Source organism: Malaya genurostris, chromosome 2 (assembly GCF_030247185.1).
Source record: "Malaya genurostris strain Urasoe2022 chromosome 2, Malgen_1.1, whole genome shotgun sequence".
Classification (NCBI taxonomy): domain Eukaryota; kingdom Metazoa; phylum Arthropoda; class Insecta; order Diptera; family Culicidae; genus Malaya; species Malaya genurostris.
This window is the reverse complement of record NC_080571.1, coordinates 50984690-51006411: the sequence shown is the minus strand read 5'-3', so window position 1 is coordinate 51006411 and position 21722 is coordinate 50984690. Positions and strand designations below refer to the sequence as shown.

The 21722-nt window shown below is 38.6% G+C and overlaps 2 protein-coding genes across 3 annotated transcripts in view; one reads left to right on the top strand and one right to left on the bottom strand.

Annotated features, from left to right (window-relative positions):
* Positions 1–21722, bottom strand: part of LOC131433047 (A disintegrin and metalloproteinase with thrombospondin motifs 7) — a 103476-nt gene that overhangs the window by 8981 nt on the left and 72773 nt on the right. For both annotated transcript variants that reach the window (XM_058599778.1, XM_058599779.1), the window contains exon 10: positions 21143–21705. In XM_058599778.1, the coding sequence (XP_058455761.1) occupies positions 21143–21705 (563 nt within the window). The remainder of the gene's footprint in view (positions 1–21142; positions 21706–21722) is intronic.
* LOC131433050 (uncharacterized) lies at positions 2344–10277 on the top strand. Its single transcript, XM_058599785.1, has 2 exons — positions 2344–2535; positions 9528–10277. The coding sequence occupies exons 1-2, from the start codon at positions 2524–2526 to the stop codon at positions 10071–10073; spliced, it is 558 nt and encodes a 185-aa protein (XP_058455768.1). The 5' UTR covers positions 2344–2523; the 3' UTR covers positions 10074–10277.

Sequence of the window (21722 nt, the reverse complement as noted above, 5' to 3'; positions counted from 1 at the left end):
AATCCAACCAAAACAGTGGAGGTGTACTAAGCTTCTTATATAAAGGCAGCAATCTCTGCTGGAGACACTCAGATCGATAGATTTCATCGTTTATAGTTCCGGTAGTGTAAAAAATTGTTGACTTCAAACCACAGAAACATATTGCTTGCCATACCAGTACCTTTTGACCGAATTTCTGCACTTGAATCGACCTGTCCGCATCGCTCACATCCTCCCCAACGACGACAGTGAAGTATTGTGGACCTGGAAGGGTTTTTGAGTCCTCCTTTAAATAAGTCTCATCGTCCATCAAAACGCATGCATCCGGACACTGCAATAAACGCGAATACAATTTCCGGGCCAGTGTTGCTGCTCGCTACCTCTGTTTCACACTTTGTTTCGAGATTATCTGCTTCTTGTAGGTCTTCAGGTGATTTCGCCTCTTGATACGCTGGATCATTCCGACACTTGTTCCTGCTTTTTTGGCGAAATCACGTATTGACATTGATTTGTTCTTCATGATTAGAGATACCACTTTCTGGTCGAGTTTCGGGTTGGAAGAACCGGTTTTTCTGCCTCTTCCTGGTAGCTCATCCAAAGAATAGTGTTCCCCAAACTTATTAAAGATGGTTTTAACATTGGCATGATGAATTACAAACTGCTTCGCCAAATTTCGCATAGTAATACCCTTCTCACTTAGCCATGGGTCCAGAACCTCAATTTTCACTTCCTTTTCAATACGCGACATTTTAAAAATACAGAATTTCAACCGCACAAACAAGTAAACAAACAAAAGCTGACAGCCAAACGCACAGCATGCTGTGATCTGAGCATAAAAAACCATCACAAATACATGCGTACAACACAAATGTATGTGGATAGCTTTTTTTCGATACACTCCTTATTTTGCATGAACATGTAGTCGTGTTCTTGTTGAGTCCCACATAATTTGACAATCGCTCTAAAAAAAAGAGTCGTGTCGATTGGTGCAAAAAAATGCAGGAAAAAATTCGATCGTGGACTGTGTGGGCGCTCGAAGCACTTTAAGGAAATAGGGTGGCTTGTTTTTTCGGTATAAACGGACATATCGCTACCGTTGCTTCAGAGGATCGTCAAATCATTTGTTTGCCAGAAGTTTTTTGTGAAATAAGGAAAACAAACGCAAGACGCAAAATTATTCTTCATCACGATAATGCAAGATCTCACACTTCAGCACCCAACATATTGCATTGATGGACCACCCGCAGTATAGTTCTGATTTGACACCTAACGACTTCTATTTGTTCCCTTCTGTGGAGAATAAATTGCGTAGCGAGCGATTCAATACTCCTGAAGAAACTGTTTAATAAAAAGATTCATATTATGAGTAAGAATTCATCTGCCATAAAAATTTTCAGGATTTATATCATTTGGTTTACAATATCATTAATAATAAATATGCCGAAAACAAACGACTGACACTTCCGGTTCCGGAGATATGATCGTAGAAGTGACGTAACCGACAAACTGCACTTTTTTCTATACGCTCAATTTCCTCAGAGATGGCTGAACCGATTTCATCAAGGATCGTTTGAAAGCTACTATTAAGTAGTGAATAAAGTTCGCAGAACAATTGATTGTCCCTTTCGGTTCTGGAGATATAACGATATAAGTGACGTAACTGCACTTTTTTCAGAAAGTAATCAATGATCAAATGTAATGTATTATTACTGATACATTTGATTTCGAGCATGTTGTCGAATATGCAACCAAAGCGGTGAGTTACGCTTTTACAAGCTAACCGAAAAAATCTGAGTGGATTATCCTATCTGAGAAATCCTATTAAAAAAAAAGTTTTATTAAGACTGTTTCAATGGCAAGAAAAAGGCATTCTCACACCACTAGGTAGATTAAGGAGAGGTTTTTCGATATAACTAGATGTTTTCTCATTATTTAACTAATCAACGAATCAAGTTCGGTACTTAGTACATTCCTTAGGCGTAACCATTACCGGAATTCGGTCGGTTTATAACCCGCAGAAATTGATACCGAATCTTTATTACTTCATTACGCTTCCCGTAAAATAATTCACTTCGCTACAGGAATTTGAACTCCAGATTGCAGGGCAGTGGGCTTCGCTGCAAAGGGACAGCTCAATTTCAACTTGCTCAATTCATCGTAGCGTCGTTAGCGAATTACTTCTGCGCAGTAGAGATGTTCAGGACGGCGTAAAGTTATAACGTTTATTACGAGCTGCGACTAGAGCAAATTGGAAGTATTTGATTACCGCAAGCATTACCATTTTTCCAATCACCCCTACTGGAACGTTTTATGCCGTTGCCGATCGAATGGCATCGTCATAGCAACGAAACGGTGTGGGAAATGGAAAAGCGGAAGAAAATAGCTAAACTAAGCAGTTTTATAAAAGCTTCGGACACGGTGAAGGGTGTCGTCATTGTTTGTTTGGTGTTTCTGGACGAAGCTCTGCTGTTGTGACTGTTTTCGGTTCTCTGTGGTTTTGGCAGTTTGCTGCTAGTGCTCGTGACTTTTGGCGCGGGAAGTGTGATGAAGAATTATGTGAGTGGTAGGATGTTGATTGATTAGTCAATAGTGAATCGTAGCGATGGCACTGTATTGCAAAAATTCTTATAACATTTTTATAAAATCTGTGCGGTAGTGCAGTATAGTATTTTGCTTTAAAGTTCTGTTAGAAGTTACACTGCAATAAATATTATTTTTAACATTTCTTCGCCCTGGCTTGGCGGTTCAACGCATATGGCGCTGGTCTCACAAGCCAGTTGTCGTAGTGTTCGAGTCTCGACCTGGAAGGATTCTTAGTGTAGAACCAGCCATGCAATAGTTCTGTTGATAAATTGCACAAAAGTGATGGCTTTGCTTTTTAACATTTATTTAAATGTGTCAAATTGGAAAACTTTGTCCTATTCGGGCAACTGCCCATAAGCCCTAAAACAATAGAAGATTACCGGGTTTGATTCCCAGTCTTAAACAGCGAAAAACACAGATCCATAAATGACGTATATTTAAAGAAATTTCACTGAGTAGTGCAGGGAAGTCGAGCTCATTCAATAACCCATGGCTAGGCAGCAAATTTGCTACAATTGAAAGACAACTGTTCGTCTAGAGTTACTCCGAGATCCTTAACACATGTAGTTCTGTTGATCGCTGTTTCACAAAGGCAGAAGTTGTATCTTACAGGAACTTTTTTGGGCGTGAACGTCATAGCCATTCGATTTACTTTACACCACTTTGAAAAAAAAATCAGATTGGGGTTGGAGGAAAACGTTACTCCGAACTATTTGGAATAGTATAGGAACTCATTGCTTCGAACTATTTGGAATAGTATAAGATCATCAGAATTAGAATCAGAAGGGTAAGCGTGGAGTTTTCAAAGAAAGATTCACATCGTTAAAGTACAAGAGGAAGATCAGGGATCCAAGATGGCTGCCTTGTGGAATCCCAGATGAAGCGAAGAACTCTTTGAATACACGGATTCGTCTATTTTGATTGCTTATCGTCAATTATTGAGACATGAACAAAAGCAAGTTAGAACCAAAGTTCAATCTGTCCAACTTAGCGACTGTTATGATGTGGTTAATTTTGTCAAAGGCAGCGGAAAGGTCCGTATAGATAACGTCAGTTTGTAATAGCAATAGTCACAAACGTCGTGAAGGATAAGAGATTGGTAGCCGTAGACCGTTTCGGCATAAATCCATGTTGTGTTTCTGATTGCAATTGTTGAATAAAGATTCCAGTAGGACCGGAGTAACTCCAAGGAAGTTTTCGATGTTTTTTTGTCTCCTTTTTGGTGAAGTAGAAACTGTATGGAAACTTCCATGAATCAGGGAAGACCCCAGATGTTAGCGATAAACCATGAAGCTTAGGCTCGCTCGACCACAGCTGTATATTACCTGCCAACTAAACATTTTTTTTTGGGAAACTAGCTCTCTTTCTTCGTTCTGAACTGCTCTTCTACGTGGTTTCATTGAACGATAGTAAAAAAATATCCAGCTCTTTGCAGGTTTTCTTACTGACAGATCCAGATATTCATTGTGACCGCACGCAATTGCTTTTCGCACTTGCTCTTCTTTCGGCGTCATCTTGGAGCTAAAAGCTTGTAGTATCACCCATATATTTTGATTTTACAGAATAAACAGATATATGTTCATCCGTTTGCGATGCATTTGATGAAGTATTTTCAGAGATATACACATATAGGGATGTCCAGGTTTGTCACGAACAAGCCTTATTTCTCTTTCCTAGTTAAACCTGGCTCCGTTTCCCAAAAGAATCCAATCGATTTTATGAAAAGTGTCCAACAAACAGATTACAAATTGTTAGACTGACAATTAAAAGTTTTTTATCCTTTCCACCAATGTCACTTCCATAATATGAAGTGTCTGATTGATCTTCGTTCATAAAAGATTTATTTTAGGTCGAAAACTTTTCATACGAAATGAAGTGAAACCAGTTGACAAAACTCATGTGCGCATTGAAACTTTTTACTATACTGATCAAATATTAACTAAAAACTTATCCCTCTAAAGATCCTGATAGTAAAAAACTACATTCGTATTGCGTACATTCCAGCTATCTATTCAAATAATTTTCGGGTAATTCGTCTCGTACGATCCTTGAAACAATGTGAAATTGTTTGGTGGGATTTCATTTTATTCAAACGCAAAAAGCCTTCTAGCAGAATAAAATTGTGTTTACGTTTGATGTGTGGTTATATGATCTAATTGAATCCCGATGCATTATGCTAAGCTCTACTGTTTTCATTTAGGAATGAAAACCAAGTTTGCCTATAAATTGGAATAAGAAACTTGACCAGAGAAAAAAAAATTCTAGATAATTGTACTGAGCGTCTTGTATGTCAAAATTGAAAACAGTTGCTTATAAAAATGTAAATAGGAGTAAAGTGTGCCTAAATCATTTCCAGTAATCCTTCTAGCTTCATGGGAACGGTTTGTTTTTTCACTGTGTGTGCTCGTATCCGAAAAAAAACATTATTTTACCCGATGGCGGGTCATTTCACAGAAAGTCATTTCACCGAAAACTGTTCAATGATTATTAGGAATTTATTATTTAACATCGTGCAGAGCTTAAATATCGGTTATTTTTTTAAAGGGACCTGAATGCAGTGTGAGATTGAGATGTATTCGATTCTAGCGGCCTCTCCATAAAGTACGGTAATTACCCAACGTTTCGATTACTAGTTTTGATATTGGTCTCTATCAAAACTAGTATCATAATGGTCCTATTCAGAAAACCGTATACCCTCAACGATCACGTTGTTTTAAATTCAACTGCTTTCGCCGCAATCCACGCATCGATCCATTTTTTGACTTAATCCTAATTGGAGAAGTGCTGGTCAGTCAGGCCATGCTGCATCGACGAGAACAAATAGCAATCGGAAGAAGCAATGCCTGAGATATACAGCGGGTGGGGTAGGGCTTCCCATTTGTGTGTTTTTTTGTACCATGTTTTTTTTTGTGTCCTTCGGAGTATTTTGGCCTTTTATCTGGCAATGCTCGTCTCAAACGCATCTACTGTCGTCGGTAAACATCACCCGTGATCTTTCCATTCGGTTGGATCAGCTCATAATGCACCACACCCAGCTGTTCTCACCGTATACAGAGCATAACCTTCAGGTCATGAATATTCTGAACGCCCGTCGATGATGATGCATACGTTGCTAGACATTTTGAATTATCGTAACTACTCCACTTTTCATCGCCAATAACAATTCGATGCAAGAAACTTTTTCTTTCGTGCTACAGAAGTAGTGAAACAACGTTAATAAAAGGCGTTCGATGTCCTTTGGTTTCAATTCATACGGCACCCGATTGCCTTCCCTTCGGTTCATTTCCATTGCTTTTGAACGTTGGCGAATGGCTGACTGAGTAACTCCGAGTGGTTTGGCAAATTTTTCTTGCGTTTGCGAAGGGTCTTATCGAGCAATATTTCTAATTCTTTACTTCAAAGTTTAGTGGTGCTCTGGCTCTTTCTTCGTATTCAAAATTGAACTTGTCACGTGTAAACCGTGATAACTACGTCCGATAGGTTCACTCAACTAGAGCATGCTCACCAAAATACGTTGACTTTCGACGGCTATTTTCTTCTTATTGAAATAATGAAGCAAAACTCCCCACAAAAACACTTTATTCGTCATTCAGTTCGACACTTTCATAGTAAAAAACCAGTTTGAATCCACCTAGTGGTGTTATAATTCCTTTCTCATATAATATGTTTTCATTAATATTACTAAGGGATTATTCAAAAGACTTTTCTTTGAATTTAGAATAAGAACGAACATGCAGAACCTTAATCTTTTCAATATTTAACAATTTTGACCCAAGTGAACAGGAAATTTTCATTTTTTTGCATTTTCGCTCTAAATAACGGTTTAAAATTTTAAACACATCTCACTTTGTTGTTTCAGAACCAGTAGTGGGATCTAAACAAAGGTAAAAAGTAGTGTATTTTATAGACGTTGACCCTTTCATTTGAGTGAAAATTGACTCAGCTATTTCTGAGCAAATGAAGAGTTCCGTTTGTTCCGCGTACTTCCGAGATCGGGAGCTAGAAATCGGTACAGCTAAACCTAGTTTGTTTGACCAGGAGCTAGCATAAGCTATAAATTGAAACAGTTTGGACCATTTTTTTGCTTAATCGCTTTATATGACAGATCGCAATTTCATACACTCTATCCTATATAACCGGAACCGGGAGCAAGATATGGATAAAATTCTACATCACCTAATAGAAACATAATACTGTTTATTTAAATCTGAGTTTGACGAAAATTGGTTCTGCCGTTTCTGAGAAATTGAAGTCATTTCCGGTTTGTAGCAAACGAGCACTTTTCCGGTACTGCCGGAACCAGGTACGATGATCCGGTATACATCCAAACCTCCATTTACGTAATAATCGGGACTACGCAAATCGAATTATGACGTAAAAAAAGTATACGTTATTTGGAATTTTCAACGTAAAAAAAGCTCAATTTCCAAGCATCAATTTCCAAGATGGCGACTCCCGGTTTATTGATATTCCTTCAAAACCCTTACAATATGGGTATTTTTGGATGGGTATAAACGTACAATATGGGTATATATGTAAACGAAGGTTTGGGTGTACCTTGGATCAACGTATTTGATCATCAACTAACCATACCTGCCTGATTGAAGAATTATACGGCTATTTGAATCAAGGATGGCTTTTTTATTGATAAATATTGAGCAGCTACTGTTAAATTTTCGGCAATCACCAACACTGATTTGAATGTATTTGGCTTGATTTTTACATGTTGTGTATAAAAACACGTTCCTGCTAATGGAATTTTCATACTTATCAGCCTGTAATTCCGGAACCGGAAGTCGTATCCGGATAAAACTCGGTAGGGTTGTGTGGGGTTGTAAGACCTTTCATTTGAACATAAGCTTGTGAAAATTGGATAAGCGATCTCTAAAAAACAGGAGAACAATTTTTCAGTTCATTTTGCACATTTTACCTAGTAACTCCGGAACCGGAAGTCGGATTAGGATGAAATTCAATAAAAATATTTGGGACTATAAAACCTTTGATTTGGAACTAAGTTGAAGAAAATCGATTTAGCGGTCTTTGATAAAATCGAGTGCACTTTTTCATTTTCTACACATTTTACTCCGTAACTCTCGACCCGGAAGTCCGATATGGGTAAAATTCAATAGCAACCTATGGGACTTTTATATGAATCTATGTTTCTGAATCGGACTAGCCATCTTCGAGAAAACTGAGTCGAATAGCATATAAAACTATACCATCCGGGCCTCGGTTCAAAAGTCAGTTCTCACAGTGACTACATAGTCTTTCTATTTGAGAAAGGCATGAAACATTGTTGTTTACGTTTCAGCTAAATGACACATATTGAGCTTGAACGAAATGACAGAAGCTTTCCAACGCATATTTGTAAAGTTAAATCAATGGAATAATTGTTAGAAAATGGTGTGAATTTATTTATACACCTATTACGATTAAGCGTAAAAATACGGGTGTGAACAATAACGTCAATTTCAATCCGATATTTACAAAATCTAGCAATTTAACGAAATGACCCATTCAGCGAAACATCATTCGGCGAAATAATTCGGCTTTCGGATTAATTTGAATTCTTTTATGCAAGGTAACGCATCTGGGTAAGTTTATTAACTGGCTATGGCTCTTACTTAAATGGTAGAGTCATATGAGTCAAGCAGAGTCTAATGAGTCAAGTTTGATGATTTTGACAAGGGTTTTGAAACACTATAACCTAGTACGAGTATAATCAAGTCGAATCATCGGTTTGATTGTCTGCAATAATTGTAATCTTGCGATTCTCTCTTGGTAAATTGAACACAGCGCTGATCGTTGCAAAACTGTATCTATTTTGGTAAGGGTCGGGGAATGCTCAGAGTATGAAGTGGAGCGAAGAAAAGTAGAAAAATTCTCTCCAAATCATGCATTGAGAGACAGCGAGTTCTTGTAGCATCATCTACCAGATTTACGATGTTGTATACAATTTAGAGAAATATCAAGCCGCTCTCTGCCAAACTATCGGCAATCACCAAAACTGATTGTATCCATTATATTTTGACAAAATTGACGTACAAATGCTTCAAAGAGATGATCATGTTAATGACCTTGGTGTTTTATTGGATTCTGAACTCATTATTAATTTGCATCGTTCCACATTAATTACAAAATCGACTTGACAGCTAGGTTTTATTGCTGAAATCAGACGTGATTTTAAAGATTCAAATTGTTTGAAGGCGTTATATTACTCGCTAGCTCGATCTATACTTGAAAATGATAGCATAGTTTGAAGTTCGTATCAGCTAGCTTGGAGTTTTCGGATTGAACGCGTGCAGAAAAGATTTGTACGACTGGCTTTCTTAAGTTGTTCCAACGCTGATAAAAATAAATTCAAATGCACTTCATGAGACAGGACTACGTGTCACTTGAATCTAAGTTTGTGCAAATAAATCCTACCGCTCAACAAAACTAACGAAATGTTATTAGAATATATAAATTAATTTTAAATAAGAATGTCTGAACCACAAAAAAAAGGTTTGCAATATCTTCATGCCACCCAGTCTAGTTACATCAACCATGTTTGGGACGCTAAGGGGATGTGCGCCAAAACTGAGACCTGTTCGTTGGGGATATACATAACGTTCAAAATTACACTGCCATAATACGTTCCACAAGTAGGTGCGATGTTGCATGGCACAAAATTTCGATCAATTCCGTTTACTGAAGCGTTACTTGGTTAAGGTACTGCCACTGGCTTTTAACGGTTATGAAGTACAGCAAACTATTCCCTCCAATCGATGTTCAGGTGAAAAGACCCATTGTTTATATTGAGTAATTTAGCGCTGATGTAAAAGTTGTAACGCTACGCCATCGTTCGTGATTCACGCACCAGCTTTACTAGTAGGTCTTATGGCCCATTTGGCCAGCAAACCTGATGCCCTATATTCGTTGCGCTGTGAACCTCTGTTTTGTAACAACACCTTCCTACTTCACAGGTATACCTGAACTTGTTGGCCGTGCTGGGCATTATTTCGCTGCCTTCGGTCTTTGGCTACAGTTACTCGGGTTTCGGGCAACACAGCAGCAACCCGTACGAGGATGAACTCAATCCGGATGACGGCATTTCGTTGGGTACCGAGAGTGATGAAGTCGATCAAAACTATGTCCTTACTGCCACGAGCTCGGAGAAGAAGCACGCCTACGCGGTGCCAGTTTACCAGAAGATCGGTGTCCCCATACCGCACCCGATTCCGGTGGCCGTTCCGCAGTACGTAAAGGTTAACATCCCGCAGCCATATCCGGTGCAGGTCAACGTGGAGCAGCACATTAAGGTTCCGGTATATCGGATAGTGCCGAAAATTATCGAACGTCCCGTGCCATATACGGTGGAGAAATCGTACCCGGTCGAGGTGGAGAAACCATTCCCAGTGGAAGTTCTGAAAAAGATCGAGATTCCCGTACCGAAACCATACCCGGTACCGGTGCCGGTCTATCGGCACGTCACCCACAAGGAAAAGACCCATCGAAGCTGGCGGTATTAGGGCGGTGGGAGATGTTTACCCTGTTATCTAGTATTTTAATTGAATTTATTTATTCCGTTGATTTGATTGATAATGATAATAATAAAAGCACCTATATTGATGTTAGATAAGTTATTTAATTATTATTCTGTTTTTTATAAATGTGTATAGGTTCATGAAGAATAAGGAGTTGAATCGTGCTAAGGCCTGTCATGCGATATGCAATCATGAAATACATTTATTATTGCGTAACCCAATACCCATCGTTTTATTGTGAATATTAATGTTCAGGATATGCGTTTTGAGACTGACTCTGAAAATACTTTATAGTTTTACTTTTTATCATCAATCAAGTCGTTGGAGTGTGAATTTGTGTAGATTATAATTCATCCGAACCCCTCTGATGCATCTAATCATATAACATACGTGTCCAGGAGAAATTTTGAAAGGCTGCATCTGCGTGCGATTATTGGGAAGCTGTTATGAAGAAAGTATTCCTGATATATATATATATATATATATATATATATATATATATATATATATATATATATATATATATATATATATATATATATATATATATATATATATATATATATATATATATATATATATATATATATATATATATATATATATATATATATATATATATATATCTTTTTCCTTCTTCGACAGAAAATTTTATCTTCAATTGAATCCAATCCTTGAACTGCCTATGCTCGCATATCAATCCGATATGGGTTCTGGCCACTTTTAAGTTAGCCCGACGGATAACGTCTATTTTTACGTAAAAGCAAAGTCTTGGCATTACATTCCTTTTGTGGAATTTGGCCTTTCTGTTTCAACAGACTTCGCAGACGATTCTTGGTGTACAGAATCATTGCATGGCTAGTACTATGGATCCTACTGACACCAAGAATCCTTCCAGGTCGAGTCTCGAACATACGACTACTGGCTTGTAAGACCAGCGTCCTATGCATTGAACCGCCAACCCGGGACGGGACGGATTTTTACGTAACTCTCAAAAATTTGAACATAATATCACGCATTAAAAATCACGTTTTAATAACTAAAAAAATTTTTTTTTGCGATAAAGATATTGAAAAATGTGTTTATTGTGGGGAGAGTCCTCATGATCTTTCAGCATGCGCTGCATTTAAGTTGCATAAAGACAAAATTAAGCTCACTGCTGTCCCACCTTTGGAAACCGAAAACGGTTTTTCAAATCTTGCGGAGCCACAGGAATCTGACTTTGACGGAAATAGTGAAGATACCTCGTTTGTCACTCCTCAAGGGTCTGTTAAGAGTAGATTACAAATTACCAAAAAAGGCACCTAAAATTACACCTTCAAAAAAGATCCCCGTGTTAAATCTAAAAAGCCAAATTTAAAACCAAAAACTGTGCCTCCTGGTTTGTCAATTTCACAAACCAATCCAGGAACTAGCACAAGAAAAGATAAAGCTCCGTTTCACAGCCACCATCAGGATTACTGAAGTTTTCGGAAATTGTAGAATGGATTTTCGCAGTATTCAATATTTCTGAATCTCTAAGGCCATCATAACGGCATTCCTTCCAATAGCTAGAACTTTTTTGAAACAGTTATCAGCTCAATGGCCAGTTCTCTCGGGCATTGTATCATTTGATGGATAATTTATCATTCGCCGCAAATGATTCAATCACTGTCCTGTAGTGGAATTGTCGAAGCATCATGCCAAAACTTGATTCATTTAAAGTTTTGTTGCATAGTCAAAAATGTGATGTATTTGCTTTCTGCGAAACATGGCTTACATCAAACATAGCCTTAAATTGTAACGACTTTAACATTATACGTCTCGATAGAGAATCTCCGTATGGTGGAGAGCTTTTATGAATTAAGAAATGTTATTCCTTTTATAGATTCAACATTCCATCGACTTCTAGTATAGAAGTTGTTGCTTGTCAAATAAACATTAAAGGAAAGGACATTCGCATTGCTTCGGTATATATTCCTCCAAGAGCTCCAGTTGGACAGCGACAGCTTAATGAAATTGTCGAAGCCCTTCCTGCTTCACGATTGACGGTACTAAATATGGGTAGCATAACATGGATCCCAAGACCTCAATGACCTAATGCACGTCCAAGTGCATTAGATTTATCTCTTTGCTCGACTTCAATTCGACTAGATTGTACCTGGAAAGTATTTCCTGATTTACACGGAAGTGATCATTTACCAATCATCATCTCAATTAGCAGTAACAAAGACATTGCTAATTCAGTAATATTCCATATGATTTGACAAAAAATGTTGACTAGATTAATTGCCAAAGTAGTATCTCAAGTACTTTGAACTCAATGGAAGAGCTCCTCCCACTTGACGAATATGACTTCCTCGTTTGTTCGATTCTGGAGGCCGCAGAACAAGCACAAAACAAACGATTTCTTGGTCCATCGTCTCCAAACCCTTGGTAGGACAAAGAGTGCTCAGATGCTAAACACGCGAAACAAAATGCTTTCAAGGCGTTTTTAAAACGAGGAGGAGGAACTCCTCAGAATTTTGAAAAATTCTAGACTTTAGAAACCAAGTACAAGAGCATATTTCGGGTCAAGAAATGTAGCTATTGGAGACATTTTGTCAAAGATTTGTCTAGAGAAACATTAATGAGCACTCTTTGGAATACTCAAGCCGATGGATATTTGATTATGCGAGGAAAGTTTGTCCAAATTCTGTTCCTACGCATAGCATTATTAAGGAGTCTTCTTCAAATAATGGTTCCATTGATAGCCCCTTTTCAATTATGGAATTTTCCATAGCACTCATGTCTTGTAACAATAACGCTCCTGGGTTGGACAGAATTAAATTCAACTTGGCGAAGAATCTACCCGACCTCGCAAAACAACGTTTGTTGGAATTGTTTAACAAGTTTCTTGAGCAAAACATTGTTCCACCTGACTGGAGGGAAGTGAAAGTTATCGCCATTCAAAAGCCGGGTAAACCAGCTTCCAATCACAACTCATATAGACCCATTGCAATGTTGTCCTGCATAAGAAAATTGTTCGAAAAAATTATTCTACGACGTCTCGACACTTGAATCGAGACGAACGGCTTGTTGTCAAATACTCAGTTTGGTTTTCGTAGAAATAAAGGGACGAATGATTACATTGCATTACTTTCGTCTGACATCCAAATTGCCTCGCCCAAAAACAACAAATGGCATCTGTATTTCTAGATATTAAAGGAGCATTTGACTCAGTTTCCATTGATGTTCTTTCAGACAAGCTCCACCAACATGGAATTCCAGCGGTTATAAATAATTATTTGCTCAACCTTTTGTCAGAGAAACGCATGCACTTTTCAAATGGCGACTTTGCAACATTCAGAATTAGCTACATGGGTCTCCAGTAAGGCTCATGCCTCAGTCCGCTCCTCTATAATTTTCACGTGAATGACATTGACAGCTGTCTAGTAACCCCATGTACACTAAGACAATTGGTAGATGATGGCGTAGTTTGAGTTACTGGACCCAAAGCTATTGATCTGCAAAAACCATTGCAAGATACCTTGGATAAATTGTACGTTTGGGCTGTTCATCTGGGTATCGAATTCTCTGCGGAGAAAACAGAGCTGGTCGTCTTTTCAAGAAAGCATGATCCCGCGCAACTTCAGCTTCATATGATGGGAAGAATGATCCAACAGGTTTTAACTTTCAAATACCTTGGGGTGTGGTTTGATTCCAAATGCACGTGGGGAGGACACATTAGGTATCTGATAACAAAATGCCAGTAAAGAGTAAATTTTCTTCGAACAAAAACAGGATCTTGGTGGAGTGCTCATCCGGAAGATTTAATAAAATTGTATCAGACAATGATACCTTCAGTGATGGAATATGGATGCGTTTGCTTTCGTTCCGCGGCAAACTCTCATATTATCAAACTTGAGCGATTTCAGTATCGTTGTTTGCGAATTGCTTTAGGCTGCATGCATTCGACACATACAATGAGTCTCCAAGTTCTGGCGGGAGTTCTTCCCTTGAAAGATCGATTTTGGGAGCTTTCATCGCGACTGCTAATAAGATGTGAGGTACTGAATCCCCTGGTTATTAATAACTTTGAAAGGCTAGTTGAGCTTCAATCTCAAACAAGATTCATGACAGTATATTTTAAACATATGTCACAGGAAATCAACCCTTCAAGATATGTTCCTATCCGTGACACCCTCCTAAATGGCCCTGACTCAACTTTATTTTTCGACACATCCATGCAGCGCGAAGTGCGTGGAATCCTGGAACACCTACGCTCGATGGTAATTCCAAAAATATTTACAAGTAAGTTCAGGCATATTGACTCTGAGAAAATATTTTACACGGACGGATCATGAATTGAAGAGGCTACTGGGTTTGGTATATTCAACAATAATGTTTCGGCTTTATTTAGGCTTCAAGAACCTGCATCTGTTTATATAGCAGAGTTAGCAGCAGTTCATTACAGTTTGAGTGTAATCGTCACATTATCTCCAAACCATTATTTTCTCTTCACAGATAGTCTGAGTGCAATTGAAGCCATTCGCACAAACGCTGCTGGCAAAAATGAACCGTTTTTCTCGGGTAAAATAAAACAGTGCCTGAACGTCATATTGAATAATAATTATCAAATCACAATAGTTTGGGTCCGGGCTCATTGCTCCATTCCAGGCAATGAAAGAGCCGATATTTTAGCCAAACGCGGTGCTATTGTGGGTGAAATTTATGAGAAACCGAGTGCTTTCAACGAATTCTATAGCTCGTCTCACCAAAGAACCCTTGCCTGCTGGCAAGCTTCACTGAATTATTCCTAAAATATCGACACAGGCATGGTTCAAGGGAATGGATGTGAGTAGGGATTTCATTCCTGTGATGTCCAGACTCATGTCCAATCACTACACGTTAGATGCACACCTTCTTCGAATTGAACTTTCCAGAACTAATCATTGTGCTTGTGGCAAAGCTATCGCGATATTGATCATGTCGTTTGGACCTGCGTGGAGTATCGTGATGTCAGATCTCAACTAATAAATTCCTTGCGTACCCAAGGTAGACTATCCAATGTCCCAATTCGTGACCACATGAAACTACTTTATCATTTCATTAAGTCCATTTGATTTCCAATTTATATTTTATTTTATGTTAGACTTATTTCTATTCCATGAGTTTAATTATTAGCCAGCTATCTTATATTTAAAAAACGTGTTTAATCCACCTAGCAGTGAGATGATACCTATTTTTATCAATCCGCATGTGTTTTTTGCATGAATATTCTTCGGTGTTTAAGTTTTCATGACATTATTTTAATGACCCTCGTTTTAAGCGACAATTTGAGATTTTAATCACTCATTACTCTGTAATGTCGAAACTGCAAATCGGATCGAATTTGAATCTAGAAGTGTGATAATCGATTAAACATGCCGTGATATGTAAGTTTTAATTTAAGGTACTTCCAGAGCCGGTATTCAGGAACCAGCATAACCCAAACCGATTCGTATGGCCATATGACGAATAAATTACAACAGTTTTGAGTTCAACTTTGAAGCTTTTCGGGATTGTCATCTTCTATATCGGTTTGAATTTTAAAAATTCATCATCATGTAATTCGAGAACCGGAAGTCATAATTGGATAAAATAATTAATTTTTGTATATAAGTTTGTTTTAATTAAAATTTTTGTTTCTGAAATTTGATTAGGCTTTTTTTGAGAAAACGATTGAGCTTTGAGAAACGATTTTATACTGGAACCGGAATTCTAAAAGCGGTATGGCCGAAGTCAGATAAATTCACCTGAGTAGCTGTACACTTTACATTTGTTTCAAAACATTTGAAAATCAGTTAAGACATCTTTGAGAGATCATAGCACGAATTAAATTTTTAGGTGCCTTCTGATCGACAACTGAATACCACTAAAACTGAAAAAAGTTCATTTTTTTATCGACTATCCAAATCTGCTAACCCGATAAACCTGATTAAATTATGTGGAATAGACATTTTTATACAATCCCCGAAACCGGAAGTTGGATCTGACTGAAAAGCAAGATGTTTTATAGAACTTTGAAACTTTTCATTTGAATCTTAGATGATTCTTAGATTTCATTTGCATCTTAGATCGGTTCAGCCATCTTCAAGAAAAATGAGTTACACAATTTTGATTTCGTTTCACATATCATCCTGTAGTTCCGAAACCAGAGGTCGGAACCAAACATAATGCAGGAACTTTGTTTGGGAGCATACGACTTTTCGTATGAATCTGAATTTGTAGAAAAGAAATTTTCCGAGAAAATTAATTGAAGTTATTTGTCACACACGCATTTGCTGGTCTCGACGAACTGATTCGAATGGTATATGGATGTTATGTTGTTCCAGCATTTATTGCTGTAAGTAGTTTAAAACAAAATAATTAAAAAAAATTCTGCCATCATCTGGTTTATATATGTCATATTCGAAAGATTATGTTGCCAAAAACGAGCCGTGCCAAAATCGGTCCGAGGCTAAATGTCATGAAAAAGAATGCTGTACACAATCCTTTTGGTTCTTAGAAACAATTGTATGTAACAGTATAAAAAATCGTGTTTTCCGTTGCTCCCAAGCATTTCTTTGTCATACAGCGCTCAAAACTCCTACTGCTGGAATAGAGGGAAAAGTCGCTTACAGAAAAATTTCGATATCTCCGTTAAAAATGGACGGATTTTAACAATCTATGGCTTGTTGAATAGGTATTACCGTGCTGAATCTAAGTCTGAAAACATATTCTGTTTTCAAGGTCAATTGTGACAGATACTGTCAAAAAACTGAAAATTTTGACATAAAACTTCGTATAACTCAAAAAGTAAACATCCGATCTCAAAACCATTCAATAGCGTTTTGGGTGACGGGGAGACCTTTCATTTGCGACTAGTTTGATGAAAATCGGTCCAGCCATCTCTGAGATCTCGACCTCTTAGTTGACAACACACATACGGACACACACACATACACACACACACACACACACACACACACACACACACACACAGACATTTGCTCAGTTCGTCGAGCTGAATCGATTGGTATATGTCATTCGGCCCTCCGGGCCTCGGAAAAATTTTCGAAAGTTTGAGCGAATTCTATACCTATTTTTTATATATACAAAAATAGGTAAAAAGTGATGAACTTATACAAACAAACCTGAAATAGTTACAAACTAAATGCATTTTATTTAATGTAAATGTTAATAGAAAATCGCTTGACAAAATCAGTGTTTAGATCAACTAATGAATACCAACATACTAATATGATATTCGAAATGTATTGTGGATGTATTGTGGATGCTACGGCGAAGAAAAACTTGTGTATATTGCCGTATTTATGGAAAAAAAATTAGAACGTTGACTAGTTTTTGATGAAAAAACAATCATGGCTTTTGAATGATCACATCACTAGAAGATTCTGTCAAGATTTTTTCTTTCAAACTTGAATAAAATCAAAATTTTTTTTTGGTATAAACTACCATCACCTTTTCAATTTGTAAACAGTTATGTCAAGTTAATATAGATTTAGATGTGGAAACCCTGCTATACAAAATTCAACGAAGCACGCTGTGTGCTAGGCGGTGGCGTTTTCTTCTTTCGTGCTAGCACGTACCAATGCGTACCGTATTTGCATAATTTTGTATGACAGTTTGAAAGTTTTGATAATCATTGCCCTTTAATTTCGGAACCTGAAGTCGGATCTTGATGAGATCGCACAGTATCCTTTAAGACACCGAGAGCTTCAATTTGAATCATGATTTGTGAAAATCGATTGACCCGTTGTTGAGAAATAGAAGTGAGCTCCGGTTTTGGAGCTTTTCTTCACTGTTATCGGTGAGCTCGGAAACGGAAACCGGGGACTAGTAGCCCCAAAGTAGATTTATATATCCACTAAATAACAAGGTCTGCCAACCAGAAAATTTTATAAAAATTTGCACCATAAGACCTTTTATTTGAATCTGAGTTTGTGAAAATCTGAGTTTGTGAAAGTCGGTTTTCTCAGTTATTGTATAGCCTCGCTATATGAGAAAGGCAAGTCTAACGGAGGTGCAGAATGTCCCTTAACTTTGCCTCTATCACCAGTATTCAGAACGAAATCATCTTTTCATTTAATTTATTGGATCAAATTCCTTAGAATAAGCTAGTAAATTCTTCTAGAATGCAGGTCTTATTAACTTATAATCAAACATACTGATCGTGACTGAGCCGGTCGAATCAGGAATCAGAACAAATTGGCTCAAATGGCACGTTCCCCTTGATATTTGGAGATTTGTGCCTTGCCCTCAATTTGTTTTTAGCATCATTTTCCCGATATATAAGAGGGAAGGATTGAAAGGAAATGGTAAGGGTTGGACTAGGAGGATGAGAAAAATTGACGACACAAAAACAAATAAAAGCAGAAGTAAAATCTGCACCCCTAAGGGATGCTGAACAATCTGCTTAAGATCACATTTAGTGGAAGCAGAAGTAAATTCTGAACCTCTACGAGGTCCCGAACAGTCTGCTGTTAATAAAACCTCCAACCCCCGAGAAGATTTAGAGATCTTACAAAAGCGACACCATTCTGCACTCCCGGAAGAATGCAGAACGATTCGCAGTATGTACGAGCAGAAGTAAATTCGGTACCCCCTAAAGGATGCCAAACAATCTGCTAAACCCTATTTAAGGTGAATACAGAAGGGATTCATTCACTCCAGGAAGAACGATGAACCCTTCTGACTATAGCTCCTTACCAGATTGGGTGAGAAACGAGAGAATATCCTTCAATTTTAGCTCCGCATACACAGACTCAACCATGTATGGAGAACCAAAAACCCGGATACGTAGCTGCGTCAATGCGGGACAGTTACATATCAGATGATATGAAGTACCATAATCGCATTCACACAAATCACACGAATAATACTCAGCACGTTGAATAGTAGCCATGTGATAATTGAGTTTGCAACGTCCAGTCAGAGCTCTGACCAGAATACTGCAATGATGCTTGGAGAAATGCAGTAGACACTTTGACATTTTCAGATTTAAATCTGGTAGAAATGCTTTTGTCTGAGCGCAAGTTTGCAAGCTGCGCCAGTAGCTGGCATGTTTGGATGCAGCCCAAGAACGAATGCATTCGTTGCACCAGCTCTAGCCAACTCATCAGCCCATTCATTTCCAGTAATACCAGAATGGCCGGGTACCCATAAGAAGTAAACAGCATTTGAAATGCTGAGGTCTTCAATTTGAGTTCGCCATGCGATCACTAGATTCGACCGTGAGTCATTCGAACTGAGTGCTTTTAAGGCTGCCTGACTGTCGGAACAAAAATAAATTCGCTTACCACAGATCCTCTGCTGAAGTGCCGATTGTACTCCACACAGAATTGCGTAGATTTCTGCTTGGAACACAGTACAGTATCTACCAAGTGAATGAGACTGCTCCAGCCTCATTTCACGACAGTAGACACCAGCACTAGCACGACCATTCAACAGAGAACCGTCCGTATATGTATGTGTTCATCAAGTTGTCGTTCCAGACAACCAGACAACCATTCCTCACGAACAGTAGCGCCTCTAGAGCAGCAGTAGGAGTTGTCGTGAATGCTCCTGTCATCGCCTTTAGGGCCATCCTTTGGAGATGATTTAGCTTTGACTGAACTGTCACAACTTCTCCTTTCTGCCACCATATAAGACATCCATATGCTAAAATTGGTCTAATAATAGTTGTGTAGATCCAATGAATGTTTCTGGGTTTGAGTCCCCATGATTTTCCAAAAGCTCGTCTGCATTGGCCGAAAGCCTTGCAAGATTTTTTAATCCTGAAGTCAACGTGAGCAGAGCAATTCAGTTTTGAATCAAGAATAACCCCGACGTATTTAACTTGATCAACCACAGTGACCTCTGAACCGAAGAACTGCAACGGACGAGCTCCTCTGATTATCCTACGATGAGTGAAAAGCACCATTGATGTTTTGCCCGGAATTACAGATAATCCAACCATTGTTGAACAGATCGCAGGCAAAACCATAAGTCGGAAATCCAAGGTTATTTAGTTTCCTTAACACCATCAGCGACTAGGTTCCAAGATATTCCGTTCACGACTGCATTGTTTAACCTCCTGCAGCCATTCAGCCATCGGCACGGAAATACACCTTGACTTAGGAGTTCCTATTTTTGTGGCCTTTTACGACATGGAACAGGAAACCAGTGGATCAATTCTTGGTAGAAAATAATTCCGCCGGATGCCACACGGCTTACCTGTTTAGTGGACTTATACCACCGGTACAGGTGGACCGTAGCGTTATTCTTAGCCAGTTGCGAAACCGCTACCGACACAGCCGTCAATACATACTGATCGTGACTGAGCCGGTCGAACTTTAATACAAAATGCAAAAAATTGTCTTATTTTCCTATTGAATGAGATTTGATTTAATCGGGATCTGACTTCCAGGATAATGAAAGATAAAAATGACTATCCATCATAAAGTTCAAAATTTTCAGCAGAGCAGATTGTAAAACTATTCGAACTTGTAAGCCTGACTATTTAATGGCCCTACAAATTTACTGCAACTGTGACAGTTCCGGTTCCGGAAACAGTTATTCGAAATGTCCAATATGAAACTTGCACCGATTTCTCGTGCAATGTCAGCTTGGGTTTAACTTCTGTCCTTCTCTTCCACTTTACAAGTAGGCTGAAGATTTTATTAAAAATGAAGTAAAACCTGTGCAGAGCAATGACAACTCAGTTATTATTTTGGAGCATCTGGACGGAAAACATTTTGTAATAGAATGTCGAATTTATATATTGGCACTGTTTAGAAGTGGAATACACATTTAACAGTAACAGTCCCGTGCTCAGGGGGGAGAAAATTTTTCAACATTAAGTTCTATGAACAATAGAGTACTTATTAAATAATAGTGCAAATAACTTGACAATTCATACTTCGTTTTCAGAATTTGTTCTACATTGTCAATATTGTGGATGACACATCTTTTTTTCAAATTTTTTCGGCTTCTCCACCTTTTAAAGAACCCCCTCCCCTGAATGACTCCTGCGCACGGGCCTGAAAAAATAAACAAATTTAAATACTCACTTTTATCGAAGTACGGCAACCAGGTGTACTTCTCGCCCTTCACGGTATCGTTGTCATGCTCGGAACACTGTTCCGCCCGAGACGAAGGCGTCTCCGGTGGGCAGGGCTGTGTGTTGCACGTTTTGTACCGGGCTCTTTCACCAATGCAAAACAGGCCCCCGTGGGCAGGTGAGGGATGATCACATTCCCGCGTTTGCTTTGCAATTCCGGCACCACACTCTCGGGAACAATCACTCCACGAGCTCCACTCGCCCCAGCCACCGTCCACCGGTGAAGGAAGCTCTTCGACATCGACGCACTGTTGATTCTGGCACCACTTGCGTTTGCCGCAGTTGGTGCCGGGTGCCGCCGGACGCATCATCGTCATGCAGACATCATCCACCAGACACCACAGTTGATTGCAAATTTCATCGAGCTTGGAACAAACGGTCATCTCTTCGTCGGTCGAGTTAAACTGCAACCGACACTGGAGATCGGCGTTGTACATTGCCCCCGGTGGTAGCTCCGGGTAGCTGTACTCCTGTTGACTCGGTTGATCCTCAAGACACTTCCCCAGACCTAGACTGTAATGGGTGAGAAA